The sequence below is a fragment of the Eucalyptus grandis genome, chromosome 6 (assembly GCF_016545825.1).
Source record: "Eucalyptus grandis isolate ANBG69807.140 chromosome 6, ASM1654582v1, whole genome shotgun sequence".
NCBI lineage: Eukaryota > Viridiplantae > Streptophyta > Magnoliopsida > Myrtales > Myrtaceae > Eucalyptus > Eucalyptus grandis.
In genome coordinates, this window is record NC_052617.1 from 37,802,382 (window position 1) to 37,820,107 (window position 17,726).

General features: G+C 41.9%; 1 protein-coding gene across 6 annotated transcripts; it reads left to right on the top strand.

Moving 5' to 3' along the window:
• The first annotated feature begins 776 nt into the window (after positions 1–776).
• Positions 777–10,800, top strand: LOC104449579 (type IV inositol polyphosphate 5-phosphatase 3). 6 transcript variants are annotated; one of them, XM_010063782.3, is made up of 11 exons: positions 777–1,110; positions 4,901–4,934; positions 5,075–5,237; positions 5,528–5,623; positions 5,727–5,799; positions 5,955–6,059; positions 6,268–7,114; positions 7,400–7,584; positions 8,620–8,728; positions 9,196–9,338; positions 10,085–10,800. In XM_010063782.3, exons 2-11 carry the CDS (start codon positions 4,905–4,907, stop codon positions 10,293–10,295), a joined length of 1,962 nt encoding a protein of 653 aa, XP_010062084.2. In that variant the 5' UTR covers positions 777–1,110; positions 4,901–4,904; the 3' UTR covers positions 10,296–10,800. The 6 variants fall into 6 exon arrangements, with proteins under 6 accessions (XP_010062084.2, XP_039170963.1, XP_010062085.2 ...); XM_010063783.3 differs by having other exon boundaries at positions 778–1,110; positions 5,120–5,237; XM_039315029.1 differs by having other exon boundaries at positions 777–4,934.
• Positions 10,801–17,726: the final 6,926 nt, after the last annotated feature.

The following is a 17,726-nucleotide window of genomic DNA, read 5'->3' on the forward strand; positions in this document are numbered from 1 at the left end:
AATGGCCCGTAGACCGGGCCAATTTTGTTTTATTCTACATTGTTTATATGTTCCATGTGGCGAAAGACCAGTCTGAAGAACTGAGTTACACATGTCTGGCGGGTTCGCATGTTCTAGACGTACTTCTCGACCAAGGCTGACCATAGATTTGCATTTGTGGGCCTGTAGAATCTGTTGTCTGCACTGCGCCAGCCAAATTTTAATTTTCTGTCCTCTCAATTGGACCCGTCCAACAATTTCTCCCCAAAATGAAAATTCCGTGACTGAATTTCTAGCACCCGCCTGGATTGTGCCAGCGACATGGACGTTTCTGCTTACCAGGGCCAATGCATTAGAGGTTACGAGTTGGATGCTTGCCAAGTGACGCATTCATCGAATACGTGGGAGATGGTTCTTCATGATTCGATTTTCTTAGCGAGCTTCGACGCCTTTGTTCAGTAACCAAATAAGGAGAAACTTCCGACTTTCGATGTGCTGATCTTCTTACGTTAGGGTGACATTAGCGATCCAGAACTCGAGGAACGATTATAGCCAACGTTCACTTCATTTATTTATTTTCCTTACAGAAGGCAACCTCCGCAGCTATTAACACAAAATAGTTATATTTTCAGAACCTAACGCCAACCAAAACAAATTGAATCATGATTGAAGCAACTTGTATTGAAAAAGGAGCAAATGCACTCATTTTGTACGAATTATATCATGGAATTATTATGCTTCAAAAGAGGGTCATTTCCATACTCTACTTTTCACGACAATAACTAAGCAAACAGTGTTCTCCTCTTTTTTTTTTTCCTTATCGGATTGGCACTTGTTTCGGTGGACAAGAACCACGCGGCGCGAGGCAGTAGCAGCTTTTGAACTTCGGAAAGGGACGAGTCAAGCAGAGCCCGAAAGTCCTCTCTATCTTCTCAGTATATATATCTATATAAGCAGCAGAGCCTGAAAGTCTCTCTGCAAGTGCAAAAACCGGTCCCGCTCCCCCCCATCTTTAAGCCCACCTGGGATCCGGCAAGAACCTCGCAGAAGAGTTGTCGTCTGGTAAGGCTTTTGGGAAAGAAGAGCTTCTCCTCCTTGCCAAGCTGAGATCGGATTTGCGCTGGACTCGAGGTAAGTTATCTGCCTCGCAATGCCTGCGTCTTACCTCCGGTTTCTGTCCTTCTGCCCGAAAGGTTAAGCACGTATAGAACTCGGTTTCTGCATTGGGGAGGATGTTCTCGACCGGCCGGCGATGGTGCACCTCTCCGCCGTATCGGATCGAGATCTTCTCACCTACATATTAGCTAGCTTTCGTTCAAGCTCGCGGGAAGATCGCTGTGCATCGGATCGTTTGAGCGCGATGTGATCCCATATAGAGCTCTCTTCGGCTCCTCGGAAGTACTCGATGATTTTTCGCAGGCAGATGTAACTCAAGAACTTAGGCCAATGCTCTCGTTCATTTCATTTTACCTTTTTGGGTACTTTGATCTCCTTCATTTTCCCATCACAAAGGGATAGATTTTTCCCTTTTGGACGAATAATTTGAAAAAAAAAAAATATAGGCCAATTTAATTATTTCTCCTCCTCCTCCATTTTCTTTTACTTTTTTTGGTGCTTTGATCTCCCTCTTTTCCATCGCCAAGGGATAGATCCATTCTCCTTTTGGACCAATGAATAAAAAAAATAAAAAATTAGAGCATTATATGGACAAAAGTAATGGAGGGTTGGCCCTTTTTTCTTTTAAGGATGGTGGCGAGGCGGGGGCACCTAATGATGCATGCTATCGATTAGGGTTTTCTGAAAGATTTAATCGTCTGTAATTTGAGCTCGCATGCATCATGCATCGGAAACACGTCATTTTTCCGAAGCTCGATTGATTTTTCTGGGATCCCCCGGCCGTCGCTAATGAGCGCTCTTCCATGTTCATGTCTAGCAAGTTGAATATGTAGTTTTGAGTAGTTTGAGTTGATCCTTGTGGCACGAATAAACCCTAGTGCCCCGATCTTCTTCTTCTTCTTCTCGTCTCTGGCATTTTGAGGAGACCATAAATTTATCGTCGCTTCCAAGGTGTCGTTTTCTTAATCGTCTTCGTACGAAATTTCCAGGTCTTTTGTCGTGGTGTGGTGTGGGAGAAATGGCAGAAATTAAATGCGCGTGGCTGCCGTGGCATGAATCTTGACCTCACGCCTATCAACGTTTGCCGCGTGCTCGCTTTTTTTTTTTCTGTCCACCCTGCGAAATATTATTGCACGTCACTTCACTTGATAACGAGGTAGATTTTTAATAGATTTATTTCATTTATCGAGAAAAAATGTTAGTTTTAATAAATTCATTTCATTTTATGAATCGAGAAAAAGAATTGAGCCCGACTTGTCTCTCGCCAAAAGGGGCATCTCGCGCGGGATATCCTCTGTTCTAAAAATGCCGGTTCATCACCTCCCCGAAAAGGAAAAAAAGGGGGGAAAAGGAAGAAAGCAGACCCCGGGCAGTGTTTTGTCCACGTCCGCCGCACATGGCCGTTCCCGGCGGTGTCTCCGCCGGGGGACCCGCCCCAATGGGGTCGCTCTTCTGGGACCCGAAGGGTGGGTCCCGGCTTGGCCGATGCTTTACTCATCGTTATCGATCAGCATTGCGGTCGCTCGTGATGCCTCCACATGACTTGTCCACACACCATAATCCCACTTGCATCATACATAAAACATTTCCCCTTTCTAATTATTAAATTTTTAACCATATATTATACAGTTCGGACCAAACAACAAAACCATATATTATACATTACGGCGTTTGACCTTGACCGGCATAAAAAAGAAAAGAAGGTTAAGTTTGGGGAAAAGGAAAAAGGAAACCACACCCAAAAAATTAGGTCCCTAACCAATATCACGCTGGCATCTGTCTGTTAATGCCGCATGCCGCATGCCACGGCCACCAAATTGATTCCTAATTTACCTGCTCCTCATATTCTTCTTTTTCCTCTCTTTCCTTTTTTATTCCGGAGAAATTGCTTTTATGAGATGACGTAAGAGTCCAAATTCGATTCCTAATTTACCAGCTCCTCATATTCTTCCTTTTCTTTTCTTTTTTTTTTTATTCCCGGGCGTCCCGGAGAACTTACTTTTAAATTGCTCTTATGAGATGACATAGAATCAAAATTCGATTCGAGGAATTTCTTCCCCCTCTCTCCCTCCTTGGTCCTGCAGTCCTGCATGTATTGTCATCATTGTTGGGGGGGGGATCGTTGACCAAAGCGGCGATGAACATTATAATAATAATGCTCCCAAAGTTGTCTCCTAGCAAGAGAAGAATTCATCGTGTAATCGATAATGACCGATGGAGGAGAGGAGGTCCAGAGGGCAATCGCTTTCCACACAGAATTTCAATTTCGCTTTTGCTTTTGCTCGTTTTGGGCCAGAACACCCGGGGCTGTCGCTGCTGAGAAAGGCCTCCAACGTCGATTCAGCTTCTCCCCATCACATCGAAGTTCGAGCAAGCCCTCGTTAGCCAAGCGAAAAAGGTGTTTCTTTAAAGCTAAAAATAGAGGTGGAACAAAAAAGTCGAGAGCAACCTTTTTTGTCCATAAGTAGTGGGTTGCCCGTGGATTGATTTAGAGTTTAATGATCTCGCTCTTGCATTCTCTGTCTCTTTCTCTTTTTGATGAGGTTTGTCCTTTTGAACTTTAAAGAAAAATACCAGTTGCTCCTGTGGTGCGAGGACAAAAGCGGGCCAGAGCGAGTTTAGCAGCGATTGGGTCGTAAGTTAGTGTCGAGACTCGAGAGAGTTCGTTATCGACTAATTTAGTTACCAACTAGTATGAGAATTAGCACTAGGCTTTTTGGATTTGACCGTGTTCATTGGGTGGGGGCATATCAAGTAAGATGCTTTTCCTCCTTGGACTATTCAGGCCTCGTTAAACTTTATATAAAAATATGAAATGATTTTTTAATTGTGGGCAAAGCGTGGATAGGAAACTACAAAAGAAGGGCATTTAATCCATGCAAAGGCCCCATTTGTTCGCACTTCATCAATCACCTTCTCATTCCCATGGAAAAAGAACATCGTTTGTTCGCGGCCAAAAGGAAAATAGCTCAAAATGATTTTGCCATCGAATGCTGGTTATGATGGTACGACGTTAAATGAGAGATTCCGATATATTAATGCGAAAAAAAATAATCAAAAACCCAGTTTTGATAAAAGGTTCAAAGCAAGAACTCCTTAAGTTTACCCTATTTTGGCTTCTTTCAATTTTACCCTTATTATTCCTTCTTTTTCTTTGTCTTTGCCATTTGGTCCTAATCCTAAAAAAAGGAACTTTCGCATTTGCTTCTAGCGACGGTCCCGCCGGCTGCTTTTTGGCGGTTTGACTGGCCGGCCGCACCGGCCAATTTGCTCTTCCGACGTTCGGTACCAAACATGCGTTTCCACTAATTTAAACCAATCGATATCTACAGATCGGGTCCCATAAGAAGGAAAAACCACAAATTTAATCTTTTTTCTAGTCTGTAATGGATACCGTAATCCCAGAAAGTGAAGTCAATTTTCTAATCCGCGTTCTCCTGGGAGTGTCGGTTTTGGGTTTTTATTCTGCAACGTTGGATCAAACTAATTTAGTACACAGTGGTCAACTCTTAGTTGGCGCAAAGCTACGAAGTGAGGCCCCACTCTCCAGTTTCCACTTTCCACCAACAGTTGTTAATGTTTTGCATTTCTTGCCGGTTGCGTCGGTTCGGTCTGTTGGTAGTTTTTGGTTATTTACTCGACCCTTTGTTCATGACACGCCCTTCATCACTTCCCTCCCTCAAAGCTCTCGTTTTGATCTCCCGTCGGATTGAATTCTTGCTCGCCACTTCGCGCTCTTTCATCCTCTGTTTTTGCCCTCTGTTTTCTCATTTAACCTTCGAGTCATCGCCAATTCTTTGCTCAGAGATATGAGGGAACGGTCAAAGAATCAACCGGAGGTACTCTCTCTCTCTCCCTTCCCCACCCCTCGCTCTTCTGCAAAGAGGAGTGTTATGTAGGTGTAATTTGCTTCAAAGTTTTTGTTTTCTTTTGTGTTGTTTATGGGGCTGTGATTTTTAATTGGGAAGAGAATTTGCAGAGAAGTTGGGCTGAAATGTGTTGTTTGGGTTGGTGCTCCCTGCAGCTGTTCTGGCCGAGGGTGGTCGTGCGCAAATGGCTCAACATCAGCGCCAAGGATTCGGATTACAGCGCCGATTCTGATGACGAAGACGACGACGTTGAGTCCGTCTCCGACATTGAAGGTGAGACTGACCCAGATCACCAAATTCTCAAATTTAGCAAAAGAGTCCTTCAAAATGTGAGCTTTGGTTCTGTTATGTCTTTGCTTTGTTCCTAAGGTTTATGGGTTCTTGTTAAGATTGGATGTGCTTGTATTGGAAGTTCTTTTCCTTAATGGTTTTCTTTCATTTAGCTGAAATTCAGGTTTAAGGATGCGATTATTGTCCGCGGTTTTTGAGTACCTGTGGTTCTGTCTTTAGCAGTCTTTCGGTATTGAGGAGTTCCTTCTAATCTTGAAGTTGATGAACTGCAGAATTTGATCATGCGGGAAGGGGGTCTCGGCTTAGGAATTGCTGCAGCAATGATGCTCAAGTCGATCCTCTTGGTAATGTTCCCACTGCAGAAACACGTAATTGTTCTCCAAAACAAATGATGGTCTCATACGAAATTCTATGGTTTTTATCCTTTTCTCGTATTATCACTAACCTTTAATTGGAACGAATTGAAATCAGGTACTATTCCAAGAATGAGAAGAAGGAAGTCAGAGACTTTCCGGGCTCAGTATATAAACACAAAAGAAATCAAGTACGTGCGTATAGCCAGCTGTATCTCAATATCTGAGTGTGATGGATGAACCACATAGCAGTACTTCAGTATTCAAGATTTAACTGTTGTACCACTTAATGTTATCTTCCATCTCTTCTTTCCCTCCAAATCTAAGTATTCTTGCTTGTTCGTAGAATACGCGTTGGGACATGGAATGTCGGAGGAAAGCTTCCACCCGATGATCTAGATATTGATGAGTGGCTAAACATCAGTGAGCCTGCTGACATCTATGTGCTTGGGTATGTACTTCCTTTTAGTCTTCCAAAGTACTTCTGAGTTCCGATTGTAGGCTTTAAGCTTGCCACCTCTGTGGAATTATTTTCCGCAGAGGTACTTCATTGGTTCTTCCTGGGAGAGCTTATTTTGAGTAACTGAAACAATAAAACCGCCATTAACTTTTTTTGTAGTATTAGCTTCATAAGTAGTGACTTACGCTATCCATTGCAGTCTTCAAGAGATTGTGCCCTTAAATGCTGGAAATATATTTGGGGCTGAAGATAACCGGCCGGTACCAAAATGGGAAAACATCATACGTGAAACACTGAACAGAGTCCGACCCACAAAGGCCAAGGTTAAATGCTATAGTGATCCTCCATCTCCATCAAGGTTTAAACCATCTGAAGACATCCCTGACATTGAAGAGGAGTTACTACTTGAGACTGACAGTGATGGAGATGAGGAAGTTCATCCTATTGATGATGAACTCGATGGCTTTGGCGAGGAAAGACCAGTCACAGACAGAAGTACATTCACGACTTTCGGGGGTGCACACAATGCTGACGGTGGCAAGTTTAGTGAACTGGATGGCCAAGACTTGGAGAGGCAATTCTCTTCTCCAAAGAGGTTAGATCGATTGAATTGCTTAAGGACACAAGAGGAAGTAGAAGCCCCATTGGCTCAGCGCAACACTAAATTGACAAGAATGCTGAGTGGTTCTGAGAGAATTGGTTTAATCTGGCCAGAGCCTCCATTAAATTTGATATCTGAGGGTGTTCTTGAGAGACCAAATTCTTTCAAGTCAATAAGATCGTTTCAAGTGTCAAAGTCTTTCAAAACAGTTAATTCCTTCAAGTCATTTACAAATGAAGCTCCACTGGATCTGTCGTTGCTGGCAGAACTGGACATCGAATCCCTTTTAAAACGGAAAAGACAAAAACCTTATGTCAGGATAGTCAGCAAGCAGATGGTTGGGATATTCCTAACAATTTGGGTTCGCAGGAGCTTACGCAGGCACATTCAGAACTTAAAGGTGTCGACTGTTGGTGTGGGCGTTATGGGCTACATAGGCAACAAGGTTGGTCCCCCCATTGAAGTACTTGCAATTCTTTTTATCTTCTATTAGATAATTCTATACTATTTTTGCTGACTAAGATTATTCTAGTACGTTACTTTCATTTCGTGCTGCTTCCTGGTAACATAGTGTGTTCAGGATGCTCGTGCCTTAAGATTCACTCTTTGCATTCAGAAACTTACTTGCCATGTTTTGGGCTCATTCACCATTTCATTTGTTTGACCTTGTCTTTTTGCTGCACAAATACCTTTTAATAATCAGAAATGTTCAAAAACTTGATTCTTTCAGGGATCAGTATCAGTCAGCATGTCCATTTATCAGACGTTTTTCTGCTTTATTTGCACTCATCTTACCGCGGGAGAAAAAGATGGGGATGAACTGAAGAGGAATGCTGATGTGCGTGAAATACGTCGTAGAACTCACTTTCGTGCAGTGTCTGGAATCAGACTTCCCAGAAATATTCTCGACCACGAGTGAGTTCTAAGACTTAGTCCATATATATTTTCCATTAGTGTTTTCATTCCATTTCACTTCAGCACATAAACATGTTTTTTGGTTTCCATCTCTCTTCAACTTTGGAATAAAGTATCAGTTGTCTCTTACTCATTTAGACAGAATGAAATGTTGCCATCTGATAGATAAAACCACCTCGGTTCTATGTAATACTATTACTGACATTGCTTGCGCCTGGGTATAGCTCTCTGTAGTTTTCCCTTTTCTCTTGTGGGATTATGTTGCCATCCATTCCATGAACAACGTTTATCTGGTTTATATGACTGAAGACACATTCAATTGTTTGGTTTTATATCAGGTCGAATGTTGGCACCACCTTTTCAAGGGCATACACTATTTGTTGCTGCATCCTAAATCATGCAGAATTTTCTTTTCTTTTTTCTGAAAAAAATACGTGATTACCTTGAGAGCATGGATAAGATTGTGATTTTTAGTTCATTATATATTGAAAACACAAACATTAGAGTCATAGTTGTTTATCATGTTACCCTTGTAATGCTTTAGGTAGCTGCAGATGATTTGGTATCAATTGATATAACTTGGATCATTGTTTGGTTGCTGACACATCTAATGCCATTGAGGAGTTGGAAGGATCTAATAAATTCAAGTTATGCAGTCTTAATGAATTCTTGGCTCTACCCGATGAAATGTTCAGATCCTAGTCCCTAGGTGCACATATTAGATTTTGTCTGTTTGATATCATAATTGGATGTAGAGTACATAAAGGACCTTTGTCTATAGTTACTGTGTAATTGGCAGATGGAAAATAGGATCAAACACATCTGATGAAGTGATGCATAATGGTTATGCTCTCTTGGTTGGAGTCATGCCTGACCTGTTTAATCTAAGAATCTACTTCATTGACCTATTCAAGACAGTGGGTCGTTTTGGGGGAAAAAGGAGGACAGCTACTTTCAATTCTAGTTTGCAGAATGTTCTACCGTGTTTATTTTTCTACTTTCATGAAGATTGACCTTAATTTATGTTCCCTGCAGAAAAATTATCTGGTTAGGTGACTTGAACTACCGGATCAACTTGTCATATGAGAAGACAAGAGAACTCATCTCAAAAAAGGAGTGGTCCAAGTTGATTGAGAGAGATCAGGTACACATCTCACAATCTTTTATTTTCCGCATTAGCAATGGTTTTGAGGGTCAATCTATGTCCATTGTATTCATGAACTTTACCGTCTACAGAGCCCACCTTATAGGATTGATAATGGCAATCTAGTAAGAACATTTTTAGTAGGAGTTGTCTACTTCAGGACATTTTAGCTGCTTAAGCAAGTTTGCATATGCAAGATGGTGTCATGCTGTATAAGTTAGGATTTACAGTCTTAAGAGATTGTTTTCTACAATTTTTTTGAATTATTCTCCACATGAACCAATTGTCCTAGTACGTAGCATCTTTTTCTATGGTTTTCTACAAATGAATGCAAATTGCAACGAAAGGGCGACATGTATTTTGGTGGGATGCTGTTGCTTTTCTCTCATTGCAGCTTTATCTTAGAATGCCAAATTGAACTCGATTTTATACGACCCCAGCTGACTAGTGCCATAACCTTTTGACAGCTTATACGAGAGCTAAGAAAAGGCCGCACTTTTGATGGGTGGTCCGAGGGTACTTTGAATTTCCCACCCACATACAAGTATGAAAATAATTCAGAGAAGTATTTCGGAGAGGATCCCAAGTTTGGAAGACGTACCCCATCCTGGTATGCTCATGCTTCTCAGTGGTTGAATCAGATTACTGTTTGTTTCATATTAGTCGAGTGATGCATCCCCATATATTACAACCATTGCTTTTCCCTGCTTCCATGGCAAATTTTAGTTTAGCTTACTAAAACTAACGTCGACTCCAATGCCATGAGATCTCAAGTTGATGGTGGTGTGAAGTGCTTTACTCTTTGATATCCTTCAGAACTCTGCCATTTGCAAATATGCATTCAAAATGAAGTTCCCTAGGAAACGTGGCTTTGAGAATACATGGCATTCCTTATATCATGGCATTGTACCATTGTGGATACTTAGATGTCTGGCTTTGATGTCGAATAACAGAGTGGCATGATTTTACTGCAGAAGTTCTACTGCATGGACATTTGAATACATGAAAGTATGTATTTTTCACATACACGACTCCAAACTTGTTTTATGATGTGTTAGTTGCATGTCATACTCAAGATCTTATCTATTCATAATCAAGATTCTCTGATTTGCAACAGTAGCTATAAGATATATCTTGATCTATGGAGTACCTATTTGTTCATATGATCACCTCTGCATTGCTGTGGATTCCATTGAAATGCATAAAGCAGCCGTCGGATATATGTTGATTTTTCATTGTTTTCTTTTTCCTGCCGCTGCCACTTGGGCTTAACTGTTCAGCATGGCATGATCTAGCTGAACATGTTTTATGGTGTTGAATATGCATAATTATTTAAATCCTGAATTGCCCCTTCAGGTGTGATCGCATTCTTTCATACGGCAAAGGAATGAGACAACTCTGCTATAGGAGAGCTGAAATAAATTTCTCTGATCATCGACCTGTGACTGCCTCATACGTGGCAGAGGTTGAGGTGTTTTCTTCTAAGAAGTTGCAGCGTGCCCTCACCCTCACTGATGCAGAAATAGAAAACGAGGATTTTGCGGCAAACATGGGTTTTGATGCTTGAACAGGACTGATAGTAATCGAAGAGGCGAACGGTGTGGAGTTAGATGAACGGGTCGCATATTTTTTGACACTCCATTTTCCATTTAGAGTTACGCCGGCGGTGGAACGTGAAGCTACCATTAAGGGGCTGGGATCTTTTCTCCCACATTCTGTGTTTTTTAGGGGGTTGATGTGGGAAACTCCTAGTTGGGAGCGCTAAAGGAGGATGAGACATCAGGAAAGAAGAGGCGAGGATTTGGTTGCTTCCAAAACTTACACGAATTTGCTACCACGTTTTTCCATTCATTCATCGGTCTGTGTTACTGTCGCCCATTCTGTACATCGCAGTTCCGTTACTGTGTAAATACTCCTAGGAAGAGAGAGGCCTGTGAAGTAGGTTTAGCAAATTGGGGTCTGAAATATGTTGTCTGTACATGGTTACCGGAGTTGTCTATACGGGATTGCGCTCAGCAAAGCGGCTTTTTTCTCTGAGATTGCCTTTATAAAACACGCATTGTCTCCCCTCTCGTGCCATGCTGACATTGATGATCTTGTACATAAATGGCGAAACGAGACATGATCCATTTGGTTTCTTGATTCTCGAAAGCGCGCACATAAATGGCGAAACATTTTGATGATTCCTTGCGCCAATCGCCGATCGAGCAAGCTCGAAGCTCGTACACATTTAAGACAGTCGCGATAGGCTCTAAAGCTCTTCCTATCGATATGTACCCTTCCCATGCCGGAACTTTCTGCCTAACAGACCCGCCGTGCTGTAATTGGCGAACTTATATCAACTTGATATGTTGGGAGGCTTGAACTTAGACACCCATTTGACGATCTCCATTTGAGAACTCGACTTCCATGTATGGGTATCAGGACCGAATTAGAACCAATCTAAACCGATCTTTTATATATTTTCGGTTCACCTCGGATAATTCAAAAAAGTAACTATTTTTTGTTCTTCGGATAGTTTTGATTCAATTAACTACTGAATCAAATTTAAAATCACCCTTTTTTTTTTAATATTACAATTCAACAATCTCTCCCATTTTTCACTAAATGTTTTTTCAAAATTTGAAAAAAATAAAACCAAACCGAGTCTTTAGTTCAGGGGACAGTTCAGTTCGAAATTTATACACACCCAAATAATTCGATTCAATTATGGTTTTCTGAAAGTCCGAACCGGACTAAACCGTCGATGCCCTCGCTTTTACCGTTGTCGGTTTTCCGTTGGAATATTGTGTGCGTGGTTTTGCTGTTTCCTTGAGATTTCGTCCGTTTGTTGCGTAAATCGAAGGTAGGACAGCGATTTGAAGTCGAGGATTAAATTAAGAGGAGAGAGGGAGGGCACGTACCTTACCTCCCGACCGACCATAGCAACACCAACCCCTGCAATTGGCTAATTCCCTCAATCATGGTGCTCGGTGGTGGCCCGCCTTTGAAAATGGCCGCCCCCTCCTCCCGCCACGTGTGCCCCCTCCGCTTTCGCCAAGCACTTTTATAAAATGACTATATATTTCCCCTTAGCTTTCCGCGTGTCGGGTGCGGGTTGGGGGTGCGGGTTCGGCATCCAATGCGCTCGCGACACATTTACCCCGATCGATTTTCATCTCGTGGAAAATTATCACCAAAGGTTTTAATCCTTTTACCGGCATTTCACCTGTTGCCCTTTTCCAGATGCGTGAATGTGTTGACACCATGTGGACTTTCCACGTTGGAAGCATCTCGGTCCACGATAGATCCGTCTTATGGTCGTTAGCCACGTGCATCGACATTTGTCATGACACGAGATCGGGCAGAATGATGACGCAGAAACGAGTCGGATAGAGGTACCGGTTTGTGTCATAGAGTACCAATTTATGATTTATATAATTTGAAAAAAAATCAAGTTCCCTCCCCCCTTTCTGTCCTTGTGACAAGCAAGCCGATTACACAAGATAGATAAACTTAGACCGAGGGAAAAAATTCATAAAAAAAAGAATTTTCGTCATCAGACAAGATAGATAATGACTATCGAAACTCACATGGACATTTCGAGGGAAAAAACTTAACAATAAAAAAAGAAATATTTTCTCAAAAAAATCATTTTATCTTGACAATTCATTTTTCTTAACTTAATAATTTGTCAAAAAAGTCATGTGCATTTACTAATTAGAAATTTAGAATTAATTCGCATTTTTTTTTTATTTTTTTTTTTTTGGGGGGGAAGTGCTCTAAAAACGGTCGCTTTCGCATCGAAATCATTAGTGAGAATTAAAATTCGGGCACCTGCCATGATCATCATCGTCATCGTCACCGCCACCGAGGGAGGAGGAGTTCCAGTCCATCTTTTCTTCCGAATTTTATATTTCTCCAGTGCTAAAAACGACTTTCCACCGCACCCCTTTGACTTTTCTCCCACTAAGTAGTGCTTGTGTCTTTCTTTCTGTTTTGCTTTATTTATTTTATTTTATTTTTTTTTTATTTTATTTTATCAATGTCAGCTCCACTTTCGGTTCTGGATTGTTCCACCTGACGAGAGAGCCCTTGCCCCGGATTTCGAACGCATTCCGCTGCCTTGTCCAAAAACGACGCCTCCCATTCGCCGTGCCGTCTTTCGTATCGGTACACCAATCGTTCCGATATTTTTCACCAGCGCTTTTGTGCTTATTTTCTCTTGAAACGATCCACTAGGTTGTACGTTAATTAAATTAAATTAATTTCCTTTGTAAATACACGAATTGCCCTTATAATATGAAACTGACTTTTTCTTTCTGTGTTTTCGGCTTGATGGTGAAATTCGTGGAATTGGAATTGCTTTATATGTTTGCTATCCGCCTTGCTTATGCGTTGCCATGGAAATTTGATTTCACTGTATTTATTAGGGACGAAATTGGAAAGTAAAGCGAGGATTGGAACATACCCAAAAATGGATCCCATCGATTAATTATTTTAAGTGATATAAGTTGTCGCTTTAAAAAATATGTTTTTTTAAAATCATTTGAAAATAAATGGAGCCATATATACAAGCAAAATTATAAAACTCTATCCGACTCTTTAACTTCAAGTATAAATAATAAAATAAGGATAAAAGTCCTAAAAAAAAAATTCCAAACTTTGCCAACTATAACTGTATCGACCCGAGCTCCACTGTGTAGCTCACTGCTTTAAAACGCATTAGCCTCCCAAGCCTAATATTGTCCTCCTCCCAAGCCTAATATTGTCATTTTTGGGTCACCCGCCTTGGGGCGAACAAACTACCGTTCTAGCTACAGTCTTTTTACCTCAAGGCTTTGTTCTCGGCACAATGGAAGCATGTGTAAAATGCGTTACACGAAGAGGGACTATAAACTAGCCCAAGACTCCCCTCTAAGCGACGCGAGACTAGAGAGGACCCTTCCTCTTCCCTGCACACGTTAGGGGACCGAGGCACGGACACACCGTCATCCCTCATTCCCGCGCATCGTCGCTTGGCTGTCACACTACTTTGTGTAACGCGTTTTAAAGCTATGATAACTTAGTGTCCAAAGCGGATAATATTACACGGTGAGGCCCGAGTCATTATAAATGGTATCAGAGCTGACTCTCAACCACGTGTGAGGCCATAGCGAGGATGTTGTGCTCCTAAGGGGTGGAGAGTGTGACAGCCCAAATGACGGTGTGCGGGAAGGAGGGATGACGGTGCGTTTGCACCTCGGTCTCTGGACGTGGGCAGGGAAGGGGAAGGGATCATTCTCTAGTCTCACATCGCTTATGGGGAGTTCTGAGCTAGTTTATAAAGGCTTTGGTCCCTCTTTATGTAATGCGTTTCACACATGGTTCCACTATGCTGAGAACAAAGCCTTGAGAGAAAATACCGTGGCTGGAAAGGGAATGAGTCCCTCTCTAATCTCATATCGCTTAGGGGGGAGTTTCTTTGTGTAAAGACTGCTAACGCGTTTTAAGGGGTGGAGAGCACATCGCTTAGGGGGGCAGTTTCTTTGTGTAAAAACTGCTAACGCGTTTTAAGAGGTGGAGAGTGTGATAGTCTAAGCGACAGTGCGCGGGGAGGAGGACTCCCGACCGCGTGTGAGACCGCGTGTGAGGCCACAACAAGGACGTTGTATTCCTAAGGGGTGGAGAGTGTGACAACAGTGCGCGGGAAGGAGGGATGATGGTGTGTTCGCGCTTCGGTCCCCGGACATGCACAGGGAAAGGGAAGGGCTCCATTTCTAGTCTCATATCGCTTAGGGGAGTCATAGCCTAGTTTATAAGGCTTGAGTCCCTTTAATCTGTGTAACGCGTTTTAAAGCCGTGAGGGCAATATACACAATGAGGCTGGGTTGTTACAGTAACACTTTTATCTCAAACAAATCGAAAATTTGTATTTACATGACATATTTAACCCACATTTATATAGTATAACATAATTACCTAAAAAAATTAATGTCATAAAAAAAGTTTGAAGTAAATGTATTAGATAGGTATAAGTTTAGTCTTTTGATGATGCGGAATAAAGTTTTGGATAAATATTTCACACAGTACATATTTTTATTTTTTGCGTCACAGAAAAATTGGGATAAATGCATCATCTTTAGTAAAGTTTTGAATTTTTTTGTGACCTTTTCCATAAGATAAATGAAGAATCAAAATCAAATCGAAATGGATAATCATTAACACGTAATTCATCATTAAGGATACCGTCCAAGTGGTGGTGGTGGTTCAGTGGCTGTCACTCGCGCTCTCCCCCAACTTGCGTCCCCGCGGCACTCGAAATTAAAGCCAAAAAGGAAAAAAGGGGGGGGTAAAATCCGTCTCCGACACGGCATTTGCATTGCACGGCATGGCACGGCATGGCATGGCATGGCGTTGCGCATCATCATCATCATCCCGCGGCGCGCGGGCCCCACGGCAGAGGGCCGCGATTGGTTCGGGGGCCTGCGGGGCCCACGCCGCGTCACCGCGGGGGGCAAGTGGAGGGCGAGGAGCGAAGGGCGGGGAGCGGGATCGGACGGTCGAGAGGCGCGAGATATAAATCCCGCGCGAGGGCGAGCCACGTGTGCGTTGGGTGAGATATCGGGAATATATCAAGAGCTCGTCTCCCATTGGTCGCGAAATATCTATTGCTCGCGGGCGGGGGGAGATACGCGATCGGCACAAGATATTTGTTGCCCCCTCTGCCCGTGAAATCTGCCCGTCCGTGCCATCCACCCAAGACGCCACGTGGAGGTCGCAGGGCGGTCCCGGTCCTTTCGGGCAGTGCATCCGCTGCCCCGTTGCCTCCGCCTTGAAATGGTCTCTCGTAGATTGGGGAATCCGAATTTTGCCGTGGCTGGGCTTGTTTTTCGCGTCCAAGCACGAGTTGCTTTTATTTATTTGCTTATCGAATTTGAAATTAATATGAATAGTTCATAATTGACCCCCTTCTCTTCTTTTTTTCCATTTTATTGACTACATGGAGATGTTACTTTTTGCAAATACAAATAGAGTCTCCCTCTTTCTCCTTAAATCGCATCCCTATGTCCTGCCTGAGTAGGAAATAAAGTAACGATAATTGTTCCAAAGTTCTTATGGATATGATCAGAGAGGATGGAGCATTAGGTTCTTGTCTGTCACCATCGACGATCAGCAGTTTAGATCTAGTTGCTCGACAAAGACTCGCCACCTCCGTCGAAAGGCAACGAAGTAGTTTTAGGTTGCAGGACCCGTATTTGCTATCATTGCCAATGGCAGTGCTAACCTAAATCGTAGAATTTAGAGTTGTGAGAAAATAGGTTGTGTGCTCATATTTCCATCGCTTTCTTCGAGCTTGGGTTCTATTTAGGCAATGGTTCGGCAGCGCCTCGCTTCTCATCAAGGAGGGCTGCGACCCATCCCGATGGGTATGCGACGGCCATGCAAACTAGGCACTTTCTCTCTCGTCCCATCTCTCTCTCTCTCTAGAATTCTTCTTCTTCTTCCTTTCTTTTTTTTTGCTGTTTATGCCTTTTTGGGTCTGTCGATTTTGATGCCACAACGCCCGACTTCAATTAGTTTTCACCGTGTTGCCAAAATTCAGATCGGCAAAGTAGTCTATAATAGTAAGAAGAATAGCCATCCATCTTGATATGGTCTAGTCGTTATCTACATACAAATCAAAGGAAAAGAATGTTTTGGGTTTCATAATTGATATTAAAAAAAAGGTTGTTTTTGTTTTTGCTTAAGTTAATGTAAAAGAAAGGCAGCCAATACCGTAACTCTCGTGGAGCGTAGCAATTACTAACCAATGGATGTACGAAACGTTGTCATAAAGGAATTCGAGTATTTGTCACTATCCCAGTCTTATGAAAAGGAAACTATAGGGTCGTTTTCTTTTCTTTTTTAAATGATCAACTTTTGATAATTATGGACAAGTGATAAATTTAATTAATGATAATAGAATTTGGTGAACGTCGTAAGTCATCATAAAAAGAACTGACAACTTGATGAATATCAAGATTTTCAAATATCTAAGGTCCTTTAGATAAATGTTAGCAATTTGAAGAGCATCGACCATCGAGAAAATTATTGGCAACAAACGTTGATTATCTGAAATGAAATCATCGATATCGATATTGATGCGTAATTACGTAATAACAATATTTTCGGATATTTAAACTTCTTATAATCGTAAATAGGACGAGGAAGTTGTTTATCTAAATTTAATAACCATCCGGAGATGAGAAGTCGTGGGGATGTGAAGTTTTGGGCAAAAATGCTAAAAAATTGGTTATAGGGAGTTATGTTGTAGACACTATAAATGCTAGCGCCTGTGTACTGTAAAAACCGTGCACAAAAATAAACATATTCCATTATTTTTCAATTCTTGTATTGGAGTAATTGCTTTAATTTTTAAATATACCGTTATTGTTTAAATTCTTGCGTATATCTTAATTGGAGTTTCTTGATACTTTTATCTTCAATTAAAGTATGGCCTGCATCATTACAACAGTTTTTGAATACTTCATCATTAATATATATATATATATATTTTTATCTCGTGTACATTAAAGTCGATTAAATTTCATCAAAATATTACTATTGATCTTCTCGTGTATCCACGAGACGTCTTATTGAGCTCGTCACGGAACCCATCTCTTTGGAGTACGATTCCCAGCGGATTGCGTTCCGTCGCCCATGCAAATTTCGTCGAAACAAAGGGTCCTGTCCGATCTAAACATCTCCCATCGGATGGGTACGAAGGGCCACATTTTTTTTTTTTTAGTGCCTGAGAATCTCGACCAAGTCGATACCCTGTGACAGACGGACTGCCGCCTGCTGTCCACTCAACCATCCATTTCCGCAAGAAAAAGCAAAAGCACCAGCCGCAACCGAGGCTCGCCCAAGTTGCCCAAGTTGTCAAAACCCTAATTCAAATCCGGCGAATAAAGGAAAAAAAAAGAAAAAAGAAAAAAGAAAAAAAGGGCATCTGCACGAGGCGGACATACAGTCCAACGTTCGTCCCACGAAACTT

What these genes read in the sequence shown, in the direction of transcription:
- LOC104449579 (XM_039315029.1), top strand. Translation starts at nt 4,905, where the DNA reads ATGAGGGAACGGTCAAAGAATCAACCGGAG. An exon ending in TGGGCTACATAGGCAACAAG is followed by an intron (nt 7,115 to 7,399) that starts GTTGGTCCCCCC and finishes TGATTCTTTCAG; the next exon opens with GGATCAGTATCAGTCAGCAT. An exon ending in AGTTGATTGAGAGAGATCAG is followed by an intron (nt 8,729 to 9,195) that starts GTACACATCTCA and finishes ACCTTTTGACAG; the next exon opens with CTTATACGAGAGCTAAGAAA.